Source organism: Aptenodytes patagonicus, chromosome 1 (assembly GCF_965638725.1).
Source record: "Aptenodytes patagonicus chromosome 1, bAptPat1.pri.cur, whole genome shotgun sequence".
Lineage (NCBI taxonomy): Eukaryota > Metazoa > Chordata > Aves > Sphenisciformes > Spheniscidae > Aptenodytes > Aptenodytes patagonicus.
In genome coordinates, this window is record NC_134949.1 from 57,469,917 (window position 1) to 57,493,665 (window position 23,749).

General features: G+C 40.2%; 1 protein-coding gene across 6 annotated transcripts in view; it reads right to left on the reverse strand.

Moving 5' to 3' along the window:
• Positions 1-183: 183 nt before the first annotated feature.
• TNRC6B (trinucleotide repeat containing adaptor 6B) overlaps positions 184-23,749 on the reverse strand; it is a 150,164-nt gene continuing 126,598 nt past the window's right edge. For all 6 annotated transcript variants that reach the window (XM_076337355.1, XM_076337346.1, XM_076337397.1 and 3 more), the window contains 7 exons: positions 23,436-23,519; positions 20,858-21,004; positions 20,504-20,599; positions 17,714-18,034; positions 17,239-17,309; positions 15,233-15,372; positions 184-14,290 (listed from right to left, as the gene is read on the reverse strand). In XM_076337355.1, coding sequence (XP_076193470.1) covers positions 13,900-14,290; positions 15,233-15,372; positions 17,239-17,309; positions 17,714-18,034; positions 20,504-20,599; positions 20,858-21,004; positions 23,436-23,519 — 1,250 coding nt within the window. In that variant the 3' untranslated portion in view covers positions 184-13,899. The remainder of the gene's footprint in view (positions 14,291-15,232; positions 15,373-17,238; positions 17,310-17,713; positions 18,035-20,503; positions 20,600-20,857; positions 21,005-23,435; positions 23,520-23,749) is intronic.

Here is a 23,749-nt window from a genome sequence, read left to right on the forward strand (position 1 = left end):
CGGATAAGGGCGGGCGGCGGCCCCGCCCCGCTGTCGCGAGGAGCCCCCGCCCCCGCCGCGGAATACGGCAGCGCCCCCCCGGGCGGGAAGGGGCCGCGCGCGGGGTGACGGGACCAAAGATGGCGGCGAAGGCAGAGCGGCAGGTACAGGCGTGGCAGAATAAACGTGCAGAAACCACGAGTATTAAATGCTTAGCAGCCAAACACATTTATTAGTCTTTTTCTTTTTTTTCCAGGAACCCAAAAATATTTTGTAGTTATAATGTAAGCAACTGAGTTGCACATAATACAATCATATCTTTCAAAAAAATAAAAATAAAATAAAAACAAAAAAGCTGTTTAAAAGCCCAAAAAAACCTTCAGAAAACTTATATAAGTATTACACCATCTCTCAGCTTCAATGAAATGACGACGACTTAATTCCTTATTACTCTTAACTTGTCACACTCCAATAAAACATCACCCTTTTGTTTGTTTTTTCTTTTTTTTTTTTTCTTTTTTTCCTAAATCCAGCATGAGAAATACAGTACCTGCTATGGCAAAAATACACATAAAATGCAACATTTCAGCTTATTTGTACATTAGTAGAGTTTAAACATTTTATTGTTTTTTTTTTTTTCTTTTTAAGTGAACCAGTGATTTTAAGTACCACTATACTAAAAGTAAAATAAAAATATAGAAAAGGAGGAGAAGGGGGGCAGCCAGCCGTACAAGAGCACCTTCTAAAGTGCTGAGTTTCTGTGTCCATGGAAAACCCTTAGGAAGTTCAAACATCTGCGAGCATATGGGATGGAAATCAAGATGAAACCTGGATATGCAAGACACTGTGTCATCTCCTCTACATTCTCCCCTGTTTGTCCCGTAATTTTCTTTACTGAATACCAGAGAAGGAGGGGAGAAACCAGAGCTACGGTAAGAGTTTAGTAAAGGAAGCCATTTCAAGTATAAGAAAAAACAAACACTTCCAGGTAACTTGCACATAGCATCAATATACACACAGCCACTATTTTTATTATTACAATGTCTGCTTCTGGGGGACAGTGTTTCAGGCAAGAGGACTTTAGCTGTACCTTCCTGTTACCTATTTATGTGCAAAGTAGAAAAGCTGCCTTTTCTAATCCAGCCATTTTGGACATCGCTGATTTTCTGTTCTGCAACCTCCTCCCTCCGTTTTGTAAGGAGAGAGGAAGGTGGCATTATTTTTACCAAGAAGACTAGATGAAATGAATCTATTTCTCCATTCCTCTTCCAAACACACCCTTCTCCCATTACTTGTTTGCAATGAAGAGAAACTCGCCAAACATCTGATGCCCACCATTAGCCAGTTTCCTGAACAGGTAGAAGGCATTTTACCTTTGTAAACATAATCCCTTATGTTTGTGGAACTCAAAGCAGCATTTTGTATCTCCATCCAAGCAGCGGAGATTAAAATAGATCAGAACACTCCCCTGTCACTGCTTTTCCTCCTCCCGTTCCCTCCCCCCGCCCTCAGAAAGATTACATTTGGTTACTTTTGTTAGAAGGGGGTTTTTTTGGTTCTTTGGGGAAAATACCTAGCATTTAATTCAAAGTAAACATTACAGAATTACCATTAGCAGAGTTACTGCTGTTTGTTATTTTTTACAATGACCATACTGCTGTTTGTTCTGCTTTCTAGGAGAGAAAGAAAAAGCATCGTGCATCAGATATTCTGCATATGTTTTAGATAAGGGCGCGGCAGAAATCCAAGATACGTATGTGTGTAAATCCCACAGGTGCACATGCACCATTTCAGCTTCTTTCTCTGCAGAATCACTGTATACGCTTCACCTTGAGTACTGGCAGAGATGGAGAGGGTGGCATACAGCAACAGTGGAGAGATGTTCCTAAGGCCACGGGGAGCAATGCAGGACAGACAGGACCAGGGAGTGTCAGATAGGAAGGTTTCAGGTACAGAAACCATATTCTTGATATTTCAAAGGCCAAATTCCAAAAGGCATGGGCTCATATGCACATCCCTGAGACGCACATCCAAGAAAGAAGAAACAGCGACCATGTGATTGGAGAGGGGAGAAAGTAGCAGAGGTTCCCTGACAGCTGTGGGATTTACCCAATGAAGACCTCTTCCCCCACCACCCTCCCAGAGATATTCTGGGAGAGCTGTAAGGCATATACACAAGCAGCATCTACTATCATTCCCTCTGTTCCTACGTTTTATTGGGAGGTGATGGCTTCTGTGTATCATGGACAAAAAGAGACACTGCATTTGAAGTGTCACTGGTAACACACTGAAATTAACTCGGGGAAGGAAACAGGAAGCTACTCTGCCCTTCATCCCTGGAGCAGCAGCATAAAGTGGCAATGTTCTTCATATTACAGTCTCCTCTCTGGAACTACACACCACCACCTCCCCTTACTGATGGCAGGAAAAGATGCGTCCACTTGAAAGATGACATTATCAAAAACTCTACTTAAAGGCAGGGAAAAGTACACAAACCGATTCCGATTTGGTGATCTGGTAAAAGAAGCAGCAAGCTCAAAGTACTTCAATCAAGTTTGAAGCTTATCTAAAAGTACAACGTGTGACCTGTAGCAACACTGGCATAACTAAATAAGGAAGAGCAGGAGAAGGAAACTGGCATAAAGACAGAGGAGGAGTATGAGTAACTGAATCTCCATCAACTTCTGTTATTTAGGATCTGAGTGAGTGATGGCTTTAATCATAAAAAAAAAAAAAAGGTTATCTCCCTCCACACAAGCAAACAATGTAAAAAGAATGAGCGATCTTGCTGTAAAAACCTCATAATACTTCCATCATGCTTTTTAGCTTTAAAGCACTTTACATTTACTAGTTGATCCTCACAAAACCCCTGTGAGGTAGGTTAAGTAGTATTATCACCCCCGCTTTACAGATGAAAAAACAAAGGCAAAGAAGTTAAATGACTTGCCCAAGGCAAGGGAAGAGTAAGGGCCAATGTTAAAATTCAGGAGTTCCAGGCTTCTGGTCCTGTGCTCAAAACCACTAGTTCAAACATCATTTTAGAAAGGAGATTAACAGATGGAAATAAAAGCCCATTAGGTTTAGAAGAAAAGGTAAGATTTAAAAGGTTACATCAGAACGGGAAATGTACCATGAGGTATTTTTGTGAGTGAGTTTAAACTTCAGATTTTTTTTTTCCCTTTTCTTTTTTTTAAAGGCAATCTGACAGAGTGGAACCCTGATAAGATCACATCTGCAAGGCAGGCACAGATGCGAGAGTGATCATCAAGTCTATTACTTATTACAGTACTGTGAACATCAACAAAAATAAAATTGCTGCATGAAAACACTGAATACAGGCAGGCTAATCTCTCAGTTTATGGTATTACATCTAAGATAATGCCAAGGATAATGCAGGTACCATGGTACACCATGGACAAAGGAAAAAGTCAAGTCAAAGGGTCCCTATTAAGATGACGAAGAGGGCAGTGAGATCTACATTTTTCTGAGGAGACTGCTCCTGGAAGCTCAGCAAGCTTCAAGAACACACATAATTCACAATGACTGCATTTTGGAGATGTGAGGAAGTGAATCCTTTTTTATGACCATTATGATACCACCTTATAGTAAAAAAAGGATTATTTCTTTTAAAGAGGGCCTTGTCTACACATCAGTCTACATTCCCTAAAATTTCACACACTGCCAACATTAACACTAAGTCACCGGCAGTACACCAGACAACAAAGCACTGGTAGCAGCTGATGTTGAAAAAACGCAGTCCTCATAGTCGTGCTTTGATCAGCACTAGAAAGTAAGTACCACCTCCACCATCTTGTCCGTAACTGTGGTTGTGCTGCCGCTGTGTGAGCCATGCCAGAAACGGCAGCGAAGAACATTTTAGGGAGAAGAAAGTGTAGACATCAAGGACCAGCTGTGTTCTAATTCTCCTGGAAAAGCGCAAGGACTGCTGTAATGGAAAACGAGTAATAAATCCAAAAAAGACAGTGCCTGTGGCACTGTTTTTCCTGAGTTTGACAAGGGCCAGAACACAGGAGGCGGTAGATAGTTTCCCAGATAGAGCTGGTGTCCCATTCACCCTATTGGCCCTGGGTTAACACTGCACGGCTAGAATTCACAATCCTGCGCAAGGTTTACAGCTGATTTTGTTTTGCAGTCAACGTTAGTTTTCCAAATCTCTGCCCGGTTACCTAACGGCCAACTTCTGAAAAAGAGAAGTTCTTATCAACTCCTTTTTATTTCAAAGTCATCACCTCCCCACTTCCCCAAACTATAATGGATATACCATGGACACAGAAACTCCTAAACAGTTTAGCAAAGCTATCTTTGTCCCCTACACCCCCCTTTGCAGAATGCATAGTTTACAATTCACTTACAAAATAAAGAAGCAATGCTGACCACATGGGACCTTTTTTTTTTTTGAAAAAAGAACAAACAACCTCTTCTTAAGTCAGTATCAAAATTCACATTTGCATAATAATACATTTCAAGGCCATTAGAGAGGAATGAGAGCGAAGCAAAGAAAACTGCAGAGTCTCTCCTCTCTTTGTCTTCCTGAATAGAGCTGAAGGATCCCACTGGAGTTTCTTTTCAGGGTGGGAATTATGAAGGGCTACAGTGACAGCTCTTGATCTTGTACACCTCATGTTTTGGGTGGGACGAAGAGGTGAATTATTAGGAAAAAAAACAAATGGAAGGAGACACTGCAGATTCCCATGTTTAGCTACAAACAGCTTCGAAGAAACAAAAAATTACTTCAGACTTTTTTTCCTTTTAAACACTTCTACCTCACCATTTCAAAAACTTTTTTCTTCTTGTGTAATACCCTGTTCATTTAAATGGCAACGTTAAGTGTGCTGGAAGTTGAAGGGTTGAAAAAATAAATTTTCCTGTTTCTCTTATCAGGACACGGACAGAGAGGGTAAAAGTGTGCCTGCACCCACTATTTAACAGAAGCTACAAAACATCATCTTCTCTACATGTATAAATTTGTCTCAAACATCACTGTGTTTCAATTCTCCAGTGCTTACAAAAAATAAAGCCACACGCACTCATACTCATGCACACAAATGTAAAGAGAAGCCACATAATACATACACAAACTCAACCTGCAACGGGCAGACTAGCCTAAAACTATCAACAGCTTCTGTGCATCACATGACGACATCCCTTCGCACCCCCCCACCCCGATCTCTACCACATATGAATACGTATTGTGCAGTGTAGAGACCAGCCCAAAGATGCTGCTTGTCAAAAGGGACCAGTGGGCTGCAATCTTGATGTCTGACCTCTTGAAAGAATAAATTGACTGTTGTCTCCCCTCCAGCCCAAGTGGTCTCCTCAATTAGACAGTCACTATACTCACAAAGGCACATTCATAAATACCACATTTAACTTACTGCTTGTAAAAACATAGAAGGAGGAAAACGTTAAGCGCTTATATCCCAACCCATCCCTACTGACCCAGCAAGAAGTATCACAATAACGTATCACTTGGTGAGACCTTACTCTACCTTTAGAAGGTACATATTAAAGAAGTCTTCCAACACCTCTTTTTAAATTTTTTTTTTGCATAAATGAATGCTTTTTTTGTTTTTGGCTTACATATTTTGGAATACAGCACACTCACTATAAAGCTCTGTTGTAAGGCTACCCCCTAAAGTAAGGCTGTTCTACCTTGGCTTGCATTTTCACTTCATTTTGCTTCTTCTCCACACGTCCCCAAAACAAAACAAAAAAACCCACACAGCGCCTTATATAGAAAGGGTAAGCCATATCTGGCAGGGAGAGGGAGGGGAAAGAAAGCACGTATCATCATAACCATGTCACTAAAATAGCTATTCTAACAAGCTGTGCAACCTGCTCTTACTGCTCAACAGTAAATGATGAAGAAAATGTTCACTTATGTTTGTGTTTTATCTGCAACAGAAGCTTCCACTTCGTCTCAATTTAAAAAAACAAAGAGATTAAAAAAACATGAGGAAGTTAGTTCTGTGAATGCAACACCACACACTAACACCCAAGAGGAGGCATTTAGTGCTCGAGGAAACATTTCTTGCTAAGCACTGCCTCCTTGTATTGCGCATCCATGCAAACTTCTCCAGTCTCTTCTCTTCCCCTCTGCCCACCACAGTCAAGAATGTTTGCTGCAAAAATACTTATCGCTGGCTGGCACAATGCAGTCTTCCTTTTTTTTTTTTTCCTTTTCCCCTGGAGTGCTCTGTATTTTTTTTTTTTTTTTTTTTTTTTTTTTTTTTTTTTTTTACACAGAAAGGCTGTCAGAGTCAAGTCAAAAAACTCCCTTTCTCAGTACAAAGTTAACAGGAGCCCTAACACTGCTGAATGTCACCAGTCCCAACTGTCACACATACAGGGAGAAAATGGCTCTTTGCAGAGGGCACTTGATTTGCTAGAAGCTTGCTTATACACCACAGGATTCTGGGAGACTTTTAGAGAAAAAAACTTTCCTGCATAGCTCGATGAAAAGCAACACGCATGCAAACTGTGGATGCAAATGGAGGTTGTCTGCTGCGTGCCACAGATGAAGCTGCATCTATCTTGGCCTGACAATAGTTTTAAAAATAGGCTCCAAACCATAAGGAGCTGTGGCGCTTTTAGCAGCACTGATGAAACCTTAAATCACTTTTCATATAAGGATTAGAAGCTATAGTTACTACATCACAAAGTTTAAAGTCTCACATAACACCACAAAATAGAGAGCTATATTTTAAACAGGACCCTGACTCAGTTTTAACAGCAATGTAGACAGACCCTTGTATTCTACTGTAGACAAAGCTCTGCTTGGCGAGTCACTACAAAATGGACCTGTTTCCTATTATCTACTGCAGGGGAACTTTGGTAAAGTTCAGCAACACTGGTATTTACAGTGATGGGACACTTACGCAAAACATTGTGAGGGACATGAACTAGCAAGGCTGCTAAAAATCTCCAGTTAGGCTCCTGTCATTTAGCCCAACCAACAACTCTGCTCCAGCACAGTTTTTGCCTTGTGTTTTAGGTTTGGATATGAATTCAGCACAACAGGGAAAACAGGCTCTGTCTACATCAGGGAAACTTTAGACATTTCTCCCCATTACTGTTAACACCCTTCTGCCACAGGTGGAAGCCTAGTAATGGAGATGAAGAAAGAGAGTTTGGGTTTTAGACATCGGTATTTTGATCACAGCAGGAATGACTGATATGATCAAACTGTATCAGTTCCTAACATTGCAAAATAGTAGCAAATTAGTTTAGAGAACTGAAATGGCATTTTGTGCAAAATCAATTTAGACAAACCAACAGATTCTGCATATGTCGTTTCAGACTCGGGACCAAAGTTGCACTTCAACAGCATTTGTTTTGTTTTGGTTGGTTTTGTTTTTTGTTTCTTTTTGGTTGTTTTGGTTTTTTTTTGTTTTTTTTTTTGTTTTTTTAGAATTCATTTCAACTTAGTTTTCTTGGCATTACTTTCCTGCCCACAAATACATGCATGCATATTTACAATTAAGAAAGCTGCTTCTGCTAGGGGAACCTTGCCTCTTTAGAGAGAAAAAACTACCTTTTACTCAATCAGGACTCATACCCCGAGATGCTAACCATCCACCACAAAACCAGCATTTTAATCCACTTGAGAAACCTGGATACTAAGGTCACATGATTTACAGTGAATGTGATATATGCAACACAGATGTTTGCTGCATTGGAAATACAACAGGTCCTCATCTGCTACCTTGGCCCTGATCTAGCTAAGGTTTACTTACACAAAGAGCCCTTACCCGAGCACTACTCACTCATTTAAGGTCAGTGGGACTAATTCATGTGGGGATCACTCCCGATTTCCTGGCCCAGCCTTGGCCAAATTTGGGTATCTCAGATACACATATGGTACTCCTCTTAAAGTCAACAGGAAAACAATACGCACAAGCAGAATTAGAAGCCTAAGAGGTAAACATAATGAAGAAAAAAATAAATGTACAGTACTGTTTGGATGCACTACCAAGACACAGTGGAAGATGTGGCAGTGTTTTTAGGAAGAAAGAATAGGGGAAAGGGGGGGGGGGGAGAGGCCAACTTAATATACAGGTTCAATTGTTATTTAATCTTTGAGGTGGTTATCCCAACCAGTTTGTTGAAAACGTCCTGTTTATACTGCAGAGGAAAAACACACTTGGCTTAATATTCTTGCTCATTACGCAAGCCACTTAACTTGAAGCAAAATAAAACACTTGTAAGAAAAACCTGACACCCTGTGATTGGAAAAAAACCCCAAACCAACAAAAAACCCACTCTAAAGACTGCTGGGCAAGTGTCCAGGTAAAAGCATAAAAACACTGGGAAAAGATGGCAAGTCTTCCAAAGTACATGGTATTAAAACTGTTTTCCAAAGTAAATGTTAGGTCAACACAGGTTTCTGAGCTGTACGCCACTTTTTTTTTTTTGCTTGCTAGACTTTGTTGTCACTGCGAAAATGAAATACTCAAATGGAGCAAAGAATTATCAAATCCATTAAAAAACTCTCAGCTTGATACACACTGAAGGGTGGGGTAAGCTAAGTGGCTGGTAACTAATGGGATACTTGCTTAGAAGACTGCCTTTTTTTTTTTTTTTAACACAAATTAAGCACTGAAGGATTCAAAACCGGGAAAAAACACAGGAATGCTGAAACCACCTGTAAAGTATGTATATGTTTAAACTGTATAACCTGGAGAACCAAAACCAAGAACAAAGTGATAAAGAGTTCTGTTTGTCACTTGAGAAAGTAATAAGTGTTTTTCAGTGAAACATGTTTGGTTTTTATCTGGAAAGAGATGCTCATAGTCTATTCCAAGATGTGCTTTCCCCAGCCTCTTTTCCCTACCTTCTTTGTCAATACATTTAAACAAGATGCTGCCACTGATTCCCTCCCTGGAACAGTTTTGTAGAAGCCCAGAAGTACCCTAACATCAATTCCTGCTGACTTTTCGCTGTTATAAGCTCAAATGGTAGCAGAATATTTACAACATTAAGTGATGGCTGTCCCCAGAAGATGAGTCTGGTTAGCACGATGCTCAGAAATCACTTGCAACGGTTAGGAGTGCCGTGACTTAGCCATACTAGCAACATCACGATTAGCTACATATAATTTTGAGAGGAACAGAATTGTCAACTGTAGTTGGACAATAGTAAGATTAATGTGGCTTTAACAGTTTAGCAAAACTATCACCGAGGAGACAGTCACTAACATTTGCAGCTCTGTACATTTAGAGAAAGGAGGAAGAGACTGTTGTACTACAATAGGTTTGGACCCAGCAGCAGACTGCTGAAACTCCAGACTTGCCAATGCTTCAGCAGTCAGTCACAACCCACTTCCAAGTAACTGTCAAATTCTTGGGCTCTTTTTCACTAAATCCTACCATTTCCTCTCTTTTAGGACACTGCTGATTTTATAAAACACAGCCTGTGGCAAAGCACTCAGGAATTTTCTCTGTAAAATAAAGTAGAATCCCAAACTCCCTAAGTAAACCCTCCTCTACTGGCCCATGACAGGATTTATTTTTTTTAAAGCGCATTATTATTATAAATGCATTATTCTCAACACACACGTATACACTTAGATGTACACGCAGCGCAACATGAAAACACTGAGCAACTGATATGAAAAGGACAGGAATTTGGCATCCGATTTTTTTTTAAATAATAAAAAGTTATCTCAACTACTGTTATGTAACTCATTGCACGACATGCTTATGCAGCATGCTCTTTTTCCTTAAGAACAGGTACATTTATTTCCATGAAGTGGCTATACTGCCTCACCTTGCCTCATCTTCCCTCCCTTCCCCTACTGTAGGGCATGTGGGTGCATGTAGAAAGGCACTAGCGTGGTTTTTGTGGTTTGAGCCTAGCCATTTCAGGCAGAGTAAGCCCCCGACCTTTAGAGCTGGGAGACAGAAATTGGCCATCCCAACACGAAACTCTGAAGTTCAAGACTGTAAGCCCTGACAGCCAGCAGCAATAGGGTGAACAGAAGAATTTAACAGATATTTCCCTCATATAAAACAAAACAGAAAGACTGGGAGGTGGGGTGGGTGAAGAAAAGCAAGCAGCAAATCTCCAAGTGGGGAATAAAACTGACCAAATAGCTGAAAACAGGAAAGTTGATTTTAATGTACATTTTACCAGTGTTTTTCCATATTCTCTCCTTTTTCTGTATGGAAAAAGGCAGGATAATAAAACTACTTCATTATTGGCTATTCTGTCAGCACTGGTTTTCTTTAGCACTACTTAAAAGTGGTTTAAAGAAGCACCATCATGTATTTCCTGCTAGCTGTCCTAACTGAGGACTCTTTCAGTTAAACTATACTGCATTTCAATTAGGTTGACAGTTTCACTTTGCTTTTAAAAAGGTGCTTGGAAGAATATTTTTGTTTAGTTTCAATCAAGAGGGAACAAAGTGATAGATTTCCATTCACACACTTCTCTTCTCCATGCAACTGCACACATGTCTGCATGAGTAACAAAGCACTATAAATGATAAACCTTCTTCTCCCACAACTTGTTTAAGATTACAATGAATTTCTGTTGCTGATATTGAGAAGTTTTCTTAATGTACTTTAATTTATACAGTCTTTAAAATTCTTGATCCCCCGCTTGACAGTAACATTTGGAGATTTTTTCTTTTTTTCTTTTTCTTTTTATTTTTTTTTTAGCATTTTTATTTTAAAATAAAAACTTTCAAACATTTTGAAGATTCAGGAACTTGTAAAAGTTTATCAACAAGAAACAGCCATCTATCTAGGATAAGGTTAAATAAACCATCTTCAAAAAACTGGCTTCCTACCCTAGAATTCCTGAGAATGCTTGCAAATTTAAAGCAGGAAAATAAAATGTTAAAATAAAAACAAAAACACTGTTAAATGCTCCCAGAGTTAGTCTTCATCTAAAATATATATATGCACTTTTTGGTCTTTTTTTTGTATGTTTTAATTTTTTTCCCTTTAAGCTTACAATGGAAGAACAATTTAGCTTTTCTTTTTAAATATTTCAAATCCCTCATTATGTCTTGTAAACAAGAGGGGCTCTAGCACCCGGCTTTCACCATAGTATCGCAAAGAACTCAACTAGCCCAAAGTGCAGGAAAAGGGACCTTAGGGCAGGTTGGGAGAGAGAAGTGAGGGTGGAACACAGCAATGAACCAGCATGTATAGCAAATCATGTGACAGAACGGATACTGGCTTACTCAGGCCAAAGGTGCTTCACTAGGAAGTACTGCTGGCACAGGACTTTTAAGAACCTGCTCTATGCGTCCAAGCGTGGCTGGTCTTCAAGCAGAGACTAGCAGAAACAAAGCTTTACGGATGTGTGCACGCGAGGGGCACTAGCTAGCAGGAGTTGGAAGAGAGCATTTTGTTTCTTTGTGCACGGTGGGATGGACGAAGGAGGAGACACGATAGAAAAGTATATTCAGAAGGGGCCAGAGTATGCTGCACACTCCAGTATACTGAACAAATACAAACCTACTCGTACTTTTTGTCACATAACACTTTGCATACAAATCTACAGGCATGTGTATATGCAGCATTTCCCTCAGTCAGTCGTCTTTGTGACATTGGGTTTACATAGAAAGGGCGAATTAAAGAAAGCCACGCAACTCCCTAGCCCGTCCCTCCCACCCCCAGCACACAGGCATACACACACACACCCACGCGCACACACACACCCACCCCCTAAATTACTTGAATCTGCTTTTGCTTCTCCCCACCCAACCTATGCTTAGAATTAAATGTACTACACATTGTCGTATCCTTCAATGAAAACGCTGAAGAAAGAGACTCCCCTATCCTAGCCCTCAGGTAATAAAGCCCGAGCACTGCTCCTGCTGAGGGCTGGAATGGACAGGTATGTGCTGGTACAGAATGTCGGCACTTTGTTAGACAGTGTAACAGCTAGACAACACCACATGGAAGTCCTAGCACTTATGAAAAAAGTACCGGCATCTCTCTTCCCTCTTCTCCCGACCCCACCCCCCCAAAAGACTTCCTGCTTTGTGTCAAGGGATGTTCCTTCAGGTCTGCTACAACTCTTTTCACAACAACAGGTCTTAAAAGTTTTGTTCCCAGCGCACACATGCACGCACACACTGGCTATCACTGTGGATTATAGGTCACCCCTATCCTGCCCAGAGTACTACTACACTGATGCTAAAAAACCCCAAACCCTTCCTTAAATACAGAAATTAAAAAGCAACAGTACAGGAAAAGTAAAAACAAAAAACAAAAAGGTGCAATACTTTTTAAAAAAAGTCTTTGCTAGTTATATACCTCCCTAAGCAAAACCACATACACAGGAAAAAACACAACACAGAAACAAAAGGAAACGTTTGAAGTACACACTGGTTTAAGAACATTCGTAAGTAAACGTTTCTGTCAGTGATGGTCTGGCGCTGTAATACACCAAGGCCTGGCACAGGTAACGCTCACCATGAAGGACGCAGAAAGGAGTTAGCTGCATGTGCTTTCAGGAGATGAGGCAGGCTGGCCAGCGATTTGCTGACACGATTTAGATTTTGTCAGTTTTAATACAAGCAGTAAATCAATTAAAAGGCTAATTTGGTTGGGCTGGACTTTCAAGCTTTTGATGGATTCTTCAAGAATGAATATGGGTGCCTATTTATAGGTTTCAGGGAGAAAAGAAACTTTTTTTTTTTAAAGGTACTGAAGCTTGTGAGAGACTGAATAAGAACATTTGTCTTAGCCGCACAAAAAATGGCAATGTTTTCTTTCCTCCTCTTTTCCCCTCATTGGAAGAAAAAAATGGCTTGCATTATATAACAAACATTCTAGGGTTCACTCAGTACAAAAACCCCACATGCAGACATAAATAAATAAATACACTGCTACTCAAAAGACAACATTGGCTCCCCTCTCACCAAATCCTTTGGATATGGCAGTGTTCTGCTCTACCACAGGGTTAGAACAAGGGCTAGGAAGCAACTACCCACTCAATATGATCTGCAGACTTGAGATAGCACCCTGCTAAAATGAATTTAAAAAAACCTACTGACAAATTTTAATCCAGCCCAACTGGATTCTGCTTCAGCCACAGGGACTTCACCATGCCTGTCTTGTTTTCAGAATCAAGACACACAGATGGCCAGCCAGCCCGTAGACCATCAGCAATGCAGCGTTTCAAGATTATATATATAGAGAAAAAAAATGCACACACACGAACATGTGCACACGCACTCACACAGAAACAAGCACACGTGGGCAGTTACATGTGCCAGAACACACTGGTACTTATCAACCAGCCAATCACAAAGTGTTGGTTTTTTTGTTTTGTTTTGTTTTTTTTTTTCCTTTTCTGTTTTGTTCTTTTTTGTGGGTTTTTTAATTTTTTAATTTTTTTAAAATTTTTTTGTTTTTAAAGTGAGGCTCCGTCAAGTCTTCCCCTCCCCCCCACCCCTTTTTTCTTTTGAACCCCTCCCCTACCCCAACCCAACATGGTAGACCTAAGGACGGAAACACACCCAGTGCAAACAAAGTTAAAAAGCTATTTTTTCAGTATATATGTTTCTTAGCAACAACTTCCGTATAACATGAAAAAGTGAAAAACTAGAAACTAATTTTTTTAATTTTTTGTGTTTAAATTTAAATGGTATGTGTACTTGCTTCACATTGTCTTTCTAAGTTGGCGTTCATGATTCAAGTATTTCAAGAGTGATATGTTCTCTTTTTGGATTCATATTCCAAACGAAAAAACTGAAGTTATATAAGGGAGGCAACTATGTGCTCAGACAGTCTGTCAATGACCCACCTTTTTTCTCTCTCCGTTTTCTTTTTTCCTTTTATAAATGTATTTATTGCAAGTTGAAAAAAACGAAAAGGTCAAGTTAGTGCTGCTGCTGTTCCAAAAAAGGTCACGAGGTCAGAGTTGAAAGTTCTAAGTTCAAATTGAATCCGACCCTCCTCCCAGAAGGTCTCCAGGTAGTAAGGGAGCAGGGCTGCCCATTCTGTGTGGATCCTCTACGCTTGGGACCCCCCACAAGCTTGAAGAATAGTTTGGGGGCCCCCACAATGAAGCGCCAGTGAGATCACCCCCACTGCTGCCGCCGCCGCCACCACTGCTCCACTGCCCAAGCCCTGTTGACCCACCAAAGAGATTCAAAGCAGGTCCAACTGGATCTGTCTGGTTCTGTCCTGTCTCCAGGGATTGCCAGCCTGCTGTGGGTGCACTTGGGGTTGCTGCAGGTGTAGGGGGCTGAGCTTGTGCCAGAAAGCGACTAACTTCTTCATCTGTGGCAAACTCAGCCAGGATGGTAGTGTTTCCCAACACACACCTAGAAGACAAGAAGGAAGAAAAAAAAAAATTAGAGCCAGAAGGTAAGGACAAGGGATTCAGAAGGCATGGGAACAACACTATTAGCTGCCCAAACCAAAGGACTATCAGCTTGCCACAATGGAGTGAGCACAGAAAACTAGCTGTTCTCAACAGTGAAACTGACTCAAAGCACAAGAACTTCCATTTTATAAGGGGAAAAAAAAACAAACCAACCAACCCCCTCCCCCCAACATTCAGTTGTTACACCTGCAACAAAACCTTTCTAAATTTAAACTAAGGCCCTGAACATGAACACCAAAAGCAATAAAACTGCCTATACAGTGTAGCTAAAATGGTAAATGCACATATGCTACCTTTCAAACAAAACAGAGGAAGAACAGGTTAGAAGTCTGAAATTCAGGGTAAGATGAGTATAGTTCAAAAGTTTTCACTGAGTTTAAGGGCTTACACCCCCCACCCCTAAGATTTTTGTCTCAAAACCTCTCACATTTTCAAAACATACCAGAGCCACAATCAGTTCCAAAAAGCTTAAGAACAGGAAACCTAAGATCTGCAGCTTTTCAAGTAAGTTATTTCAGGTGTATCTCAAAACTATAGGAGATTCCCACACATTTAAGAATGTGTTACATGGGTTACACATATAAGAATGATTTTCATCTGAAACAATTCACAAGCTTTTATAAAGTGGCCATAATGGTATAGTAAGGTGCATTCTGGTCACAATTCCATCCTATTTGCACCTTCTTAGTTCTGTATGTGCCAGTTTGTGCCAGCAATTAAAGTAACACGAACAGAAGGCATCTTTGTTTCTCTTCTTCCTCTGCCAATGAATGAAAGATTCCCTTCCAACCATGATACTTGAAACGAGTTTCCAAAGCATAGCACTGGACAGATGTTTTGTGTTCATGACTAATGTAGAACAGACACAGGGATTGCTTACATGTGCAGTGCAGTCTGGGCCTTGGCCGCCTCCTGTTTGGTGTTGTATCGGATAAGGGCGGTGCCCTGGGTCAGGTTCAGATGGAATGTCAGCAGTGGGCCGTGCTGCATGCAGATCGTCCTCAAGGTTGACCCATCGATCTGAGGAAGAACAGCCAGGATAAAACAGATGTTTATAACTATTTCTCCAAATTAACTTCAATCCTAACTTTGTCTTGGTAATTAAAAGATAATCTGCTCTCAGAAAGGAAAACAGGTGAAAGCAGTGGGAAGCAAGCAAAGGTGACAGGATTTAATTTTCAAACAGAATCAGTATGCCTTGACTTCTCAAAATTGCAGTGACTTTGCTTTATGGAATAACCTGACTTATCCTTCCTGTTCACTTGTAGCTTGAGTCCAGTTTTCCCCACCTCACTGAGTTTAAGTTGTCACTATCCTTATGTTGGCAGGTTTTCCAGTAATTATATACAACTTGTACTTCTCACCATCTTCAGCCATTAGGATTTGTACCAAAGGAACCAGAATTTGTTGGTCTCCAGCACTCTGATTTCAGTAGAATTTAGATCAACCAGTATTTAAGAGTTCTTTGCAAAACTGGAAATATCACCTCTACAATGAGGGGTTTTTAAAATTTATTTGGGTGCCTTTTGTCTTTACGGTTTGTGAAACAGTAAGTCACAGAAACAGTCAGTGGTCTTTCTGCCAAACCCAGCAATGTTCATTCCTCCCGAACTAATGTTTTCACAGCAGTTGTTGCCTACATTCCTTCTGCAGCAGTAACAGCTTGTTACTTACCTCCAGTAACTGCTGTTCTCCAAGGTATTCTGTACAGACAGATTCCATTCCTGGTATGCCACAGGAACACGCACACATGAATGGGATCCATATGTGCAGATACTTAAGGAAGTGCTTTCTTCCTTCTCCCTTTCCCCCCTATTATATAATACAACCTCAAATGAGGGAAAAGGAAGTTGTGCGTGGGTACAAATATGGACAAAGTTAAAACAGAGAATCTTGAAACGAAGATACTGTCCCTGAAGCCACCTTAACCTTTACGCTTCCTTCTCTCTAGGGTAGTGACCCACAATGAATAGAGGACTTGTTATGGAAGAGACAATTATAATCTGCTTCTTTCTCTTTTCTATTAACTTAAATGCCTCCAAAATATATTCTTCTTCCATTAAACAATTCCTAAAGCAGTATTAAACTACGTTGCACAAGGGAGGTTTAGAACTGTGCCTCTTCATCACACCACTGCTGTTTCCTTCACATCAAGGAAAACAGTCTTTTCTATGAAAGGAGCACAGTTTGCCATTTTGGGTGATCTGAAGGAGACCTTAAGCTTTTCCTTTCACATTGATGTTTTCTTGGACTGTAGAAGCAGCATGGTAAATTATCCTGCTGAACAGGGGACTCTCAGTCTAGACCTCAGGGCGCTGCTGATAATCATATAGGCTTTTCCCAAGCCTTGAATACAGACTAATTGGGATTGCTGAAACCAGGATCTCCACAGAATTCGTTTTGAATGGAAGCAAGCTCTGAGAATACTTGCAGGAATAACTTAACTAGACTGTTTTTGGCAGGAGTGCTGGAAACATTCTGTGGTTTCACTATGGAAACACCAAAGTGAAAACTGGCCGTTACACCAGCTTTCTTACTGACAACATCCCAAAGAACAGTCTCTAACAGCTATAAACCATTCCACATTATGGTCATGCAACTTATCCTCACTTCTAAGAAAAATCTTTCCATTCCAATAATTTTTTTTGAAACTCTGGCTAGTGAAAGGTTATGACTGTCAGGTAGCAAAAACTGAACATCTTAAAGTTAGCTGAAGAGATTACAATAGAAAAAACAATCAGACTACAGCCCCGTTTAGTAGAAACACATCTTGCATATGCTGACAAATCTGATTTTGTTAGATTTTATTCAAAGAGAATCAACTGAAGAATATACAAATCTGTATCTTGGTAAAGCAAACAAGTTCCCAGAAACAACAGAAAATACCTGTGGAGTGAGATTGTGAAGAACCAGCCAGTAGCTAGGACGAACTGAGCCACCATCACTCCAAGTAGATGCTGCAAATTAGAAGACAGAGCAATCAAGACAGATTTGATACAAAGAAAACCATTTTTCTTTACAGTCAGGTCTTTCAATCTCAGACAAATTCAGCATTATCAGCCCTGCTAACACATGAAAGCCTAATCTTCAGTCCTGAAAACAAAAACACATCTTTCCTCACATTTCACATCAAGATTCACTTTTTACTAGACTTTATCTTTGAGGAGTTTCCCACCCACAGAAAACATCTAGTCTTGAAAGGGCCCATGCAGTAGGTATTCCCTCCTGGCAGCTCCCAGCCCTCTTCACTTATCCCCTGCAGCAGGACCTGGGATTCCACACACCAGCCCCCCCCCCCCCCCCCCCCCCAATTACTGACAGTAAATTTCCATTTCAAGAAGGAACTTTTTTTTCCTTTTACCAGACAACTGCAACTTTCTTTCCTCCAAACCATTAGTGCTGTAAAACGTACACTCCTCAGGTCTGATCAATGGTGCTATCAGTTGATTCTTCTCACCAGAGGCAAGCCTTGAGTCCTGTGCCCCCCAGCCCCTGACCGATCGGGATGCTGTGCTGTTCCATGGAGATGATGGTTTGGGGTTGGTCAGGCCAGGAGGTGGGCGGGGCAGCCCTGTAGTGTTCCTTGAGGAAATATGGTTTTTCCACATCTTGTTGGAGAGATGAGTGGGATTGTGTCCTATGGGATCTGGGGACCATGTTGATTTGTAATCACTGAATTTTGCTAGAAGATTAAATAAATTGTACATGTTAGAAAAACTTAGGAGATTCAACTAGCCTTTAACTGTACTATCACTGTAAACCCTTTGACCGCATTGATACTGGAGACAAGCGCAAAGCACAGAACTGTACAACAGTTAAATTACCATAACAAAAACCGCCATGCTACAGGTAAGTTAATCTTTGCTTATTTTATATATGCTGACAAAAGAAATCCCTAGATCATTTATGATTATGTAACCAGTCACAGTATGTTCAATCGTTAATAAGATGAACAGCAACTTTTATGTCCACACTGCATTTCATTTGAGAATTTCTTACAACTTTGGGCACTACTGACCTTTAATGAAACTGAACCTCCTTCAGGCCATAAACTTGCAGAGAACTGAAATGAGTATTTACCACTCTTGGTCTACTAAGCTAATGCTACCTCCTAAAGATGTCCTCCTATAAGGTCAAAGCTTTCTTGTGAATCACAAATTTCATACAGAGTTGACACAACAGTAACACGTAAAGAAGGCCACTCAGCTGTGACAGCTGGACTTTTAAACAATCTTGATAGCGCATATTCATATTTTTTTACTAGAAAGCATTACCAAATGCCTATTAGGAGAACTTAAGACCAATAGTGGATATCCCCAACACATTTCAAGAACCCTTTATATAAAAAGCCTAATAGAAGAGAAAAATTAACACACTCCCAAAAACATCACTATATTTGGGAGCTCTTCCTAAACCAGTTTTCCTTAAAAAGGTAGACCGCAAATTCTCCCACACCTTCTGACACAAAGGGACATTTATCAAACCAAAACCAAACCAAAAGTCAAAATTGCTCAAGTAATTTCTTTTTTCCTTGTTCTGTAATGAGAACCAGTGAACACAGACAGGGCAATCTGGGGGAAAAGGCACTCGTGTCATGAATTATCTTAATCAGAACTACCGTGCATGTGTGTGCAAATATATGTATTAAGCTTTATTCGCTAACAAAAGGAAGTAAATTACTTATTTGAAACAAAGGGTTAAAATCCAGGTTTACAACATGCCAGGGTGTCACAAAAATAATACATTTGGGAATCAAGACCATAAAGCTTTCAGCAAGTAAAAGCCTGCTTCATTTTACAGTTGGATCAGTGTATTTCCACGACAGAGTAACTGTCAATAGCAAGCAGGTTTCAAGCACTAACCTATGAAAGTATACGACAGTGCTTAAAAACCTACTTTCACTAGACTCAGTTTGTTTTACAGATATGCGAATTCTAAATCCCTAATTCAGATGACCCGCTTTCTGGCTGTAAAATGCTGGTGTGTAGTTTAACAAGATGAGCAAGATGATGGTATGTGTGCCAGGAAGCGGTCTAGTTTCCTCAATTCAACTACGACTTCAATAGTTTCTATTCTCTTAGGTCTTTCTTATGTGCTAGACAAAAATTAAGCAGAGGTAAGAAGCTCATACATGTCATTCCTTTCCCCAGACTGAGATAGAAATCTTTTATCTCATTGGAACGCTGTATACACAGATACTGCTTCAAACCAAATTCACCCCACAAACTGGCAGCAGGAACACTATTTTTCCTCAAGGTCTAAATAGGATTTTCAACACATTTTGTGAAGATGCTGAGATAACATACAAACACAGCCTTTTATTCAGTAAGATGCAAAACCCATAAAGTTTGGGCCAGATGCAGCTCTCAGCTATGTTCGTCACTTCTGCTATTTACACATAATTCTTCAGTTTGAAGTAGTTGTCAGGACAATGATGTCTCATGAGGAAACTCTGGCATTTGTAAGAAGTTCAAAATCCAAATGGTTTGCCTGGAGCAAGTATTCCAGCATGCTACTCAGAAGTGTGTGCAGAGACCATTTTTCACAAGAAAGCTCTGGGGACCTTCTTACCAAGGATCTGAGGCAGATACCTAAATTTCTATTTACAGGCCAACCATTAAAAGCCAGAGGACTAAAAGCCCTCTCTCACTTCAGGTTTCAGGGAACGATGAGTGCTATAAAAGGTGAGGCAAAAATGTTCCCTTCATAGCACTCCAATATTCTAAAGTTAAAATGAATAAAATCACTCACCTTATTACTCTAATTCCTTAACTCATACATACAGGAGCAGGTAAATTTAAAAAATTACGACAGTCCCCCAAACCCTTACACATGTCAACAGGTTGTGCATGTGTTGTTTTTTTTCCTTTTGCATCTGCTGCTTACTGCTACCCTATTCTTTAACTTGCATAACTAAGACTTTTGTATCAGGGGTGGGAGGAAGGGCAAAGGATCTTAGTCTAGTTTTTAAAGCACTACGACAGAGCATTTTATCATCAGGAGGAAAACTATCTGATCAGCCACTCAAATCTTGATTTCCAAGCTTCCTCAGAAATTACTGAAAGACTAAATATTCAAAGTGGAACAAGAATGAGGAACTAGTGAATAAGTGGAAAATGCTTTGTCCAGGTAAGTTTTAGAGCCCGCATACCTGAAGTGCTATGAACGTTGGTGAAGGAATTGTCAGAGGCACTGTAGGGCCAGGCACCAGGTGAAGGCAGCGAGGTGTTGAGGGAAGAATTAGACCCTATCAAAGGGAAAAGGAGAAAGAAAGAGAAGAGTAGGCCAATTTCATAGTTTCTGTAATACTGTTAAACCTCAAGAGAGCCACGATTTGTACCCAATGCCAAGCTTTCACGTGATACACAGCCATGGTGCAAAGGCACATAGGCTTCCTTCTTAGTCAAATGCAATAGACTGTTACCCTGTTATGACAGGAACACCAGAATATTCTCAAATATCAGAATGACTTAAATAATCACATACCAGTTGTTCACTGTTTTACCTGTGGTGTTGTCCCGCAGAAGTTGGTGGTCAGTATCTACAATGGGAGATGTGGCTGTCCCCCCCAGCACACTTCCAGGGGTCACATAGGGGTCAGATTCAGGGTCAATGTTTTGTATACCTTTCCATGGCACTCCTGGTTGGAACTCTGGGACAGGAGGGGAAAAAGGAATTAGATGCAAACAGGGCAATACCATTTACTGCAAGTAACTTAAAGATATTTAGGAGGGTAAATAATTGTCTTCTACACTGTTACACAGAAAAAATCAGACTTTTCTTAATTAAAATCTGTTTCACATTCCTTTTTCACATATTCCATGGCACTATCTCTAGTGTCTGAATACAAGTCTACACTACAAAAAAGTGGTGCAAGTGCATATGGTATTCCTTTGACTATTCCTGTTTTCCTACATTCAGATAAGGCTTCAGTAGTTTCACCCTTCCTTAACGCATTATATATTTTTTAAGATATATAAGATTAGATTATATAAGATCAGTTTCTGCACACATACTTTGTGTGTGTGCAGAAGCCTCTCAAAGAAAGGCTACCTACCTTAAGAGTTTGTAAACACAACATTTGACACTTTACACTGTAGGTACACACACACTTTATACATTACCTATCAATATTGAGGTAATGCTAAGGTGAGATGCCTTGTGGTAAAAGCAATGTATATACTCATTGACGTTCTTCATGCTTCACAATGAGACGGAATATACTTATCATGCTTTAGTTTCCTTTCAACCATGGCTCCAGGCATGCCAGATTTTTAAGACAAGAGGATGAGTCATATAAAGTATGAACATACAAAAATTCCGGTTACTCTAAGGAAGATCAGTAACTTGGTTCCTTCTCCAAGTATATGTTCAATGCATAAAGTGCTGTGGTCAGTTTTGGAAGCAGTGATAAGAAAGTAACACTGCCAAAGACAAAAACATGTAAAGAAGCTTCAGATACTATATGACAATTTGGATAAGTGTGAAAAGAGTGCCAAGATGGCAGATTCATCCCTTGTAGATACAAGTCCAAGATATGGAATGATACCTTTATTCCCATCGTGAAGTTTTGAAATAATTAATGACAGAATATTTGAGTGTAATTAGAAATCCATGATTAAAAGTGGGATCCAGGATCTGCTCTCTGGAATGAAACCATGTAGGGTGAATCTGGCATGGAAGGGTTCATTTCAGTCACCTTTGTAATGAAGAAGCATAGTCAAGACTATGACTTTCACCGACAAACACAGAAGAAAATGTCATACTACTGGTTCAAACAATTGGCACAGCAAGGGCAGTATTAGATTGTGATAATGCACTGGCAGGAGAATCTCAGAGAAGACCTAAGAAATGCACCACTGGGTCAGAACTGTGGTCCATCTAGCCCAGCATTCCGCTAACAGTTGTAGAAGAGATACCATTTAGGGAGAGAACACAAACCTGACCACTGTCTGTAGGCTACTGCCCTCACACTCTCCCAGCATCCCCAGCCCTTCTATGTAGGATGTCAGAAATACCCTCTATCTGCTAGCACCTGCTTGTGAAACTGTTTTTCCATCAGTTTATCCAATCACTGTTTCAACTGGCTAGTACCATCTGTCTCCAGAAGCTCTAAAAGCAACACATTCCAGAAGTTCACCACTCCTGATAGAAAAAAAAAAGCTCTCATCTACTTAAAATTTATATCCTCTTAAGTCCAGTATTTGCACCATGGTTCTAGTGTTGCAGGATTCACAGAATTATAATACGGCATTTATCTCGTCCACTGCCTTCATGATTTTGTAAACCTCAGTCACATCTCCCAATCTTTAGTAACTCAACAAAATAATCTAGGATACCAGGTATCAACATGTCTAACAGTATGAGCAATCAGCACTGCATCAAGGAAGGAATCTGCTCAGCTACTGCCAAAAATACTGCAATCCACTGACAAACAGGACCGCCTTATGCTTAAGGAACAAGCAATGCAGCTCTTGGGTCTAGTCACAAGACCTTCTCTGTCCTGAGATAAATAATCCATGAACCTAGGTTAGGACCTGGTAATTAGAACTTGGGGGGGGGATTAAGTCCAAGTCTTGCCTTTGTAAAGCTTTCTGAGAATTGGTGAGACCGAAAATTAAGTACATAGTAAGCTCTCATCAAAAAGTTAAGGAATATTCAAACAAGGCTCCAAAGATCAGGCGTATAGTATATAAATACATTCACTCATCAATATAATCCTGGTCTGGAGAAGAGTTTTCCTTGAACTTCAGCATATTGACAAATTTCCAAACTATCCTTTGGGACTGACAGTTATTCTCATGCACATTCACCAACTCTCCCTTACAGACATGCTCTTTTATTTCTAGATTAAGTAAACATGAAGTGCTTTTCTCCACTGATATTTGAAAGGTCCTCCCAAAAAGTTCAAACATAAGATTATTAGGAAAACCATGACAGACACATTCAGGCCAGTTTGCCTGGAGTATATGACCAAACTGCTCCTGAATGGGAAAATTAGTCTAGTATTACCTAGGTATGCAAGTCTGTGTGACATAACCAAAAGATATAGTTCTCACCAATGCAGCAAAACTTGCTCTCACCTCCAGCTGTGATATCAGTTTGATTGGGCACCACTTCATTTATCTTTGTGCTGAACAATACTGCTCTCTTGAACGGCAGAATTTCTGCAGCAGATGGCATTTAGGAGGAAAACGTGAAAGGTGTAGTCAGGGTGAATGCTGAGTGACCGCTGTATTCATTCAAAGGAAAAATGCACCCATTTCAAGAGGTTCTCTCTTGCAAACTAATTTTCTTTAACAACTTACTTTCCAGCACTAGGAAGAAAAATTGTATCTCCATACCAAGAACAGACAGTGGGCCTCATCTACAAGCTTGCAGAGAAAAAGGACCTACA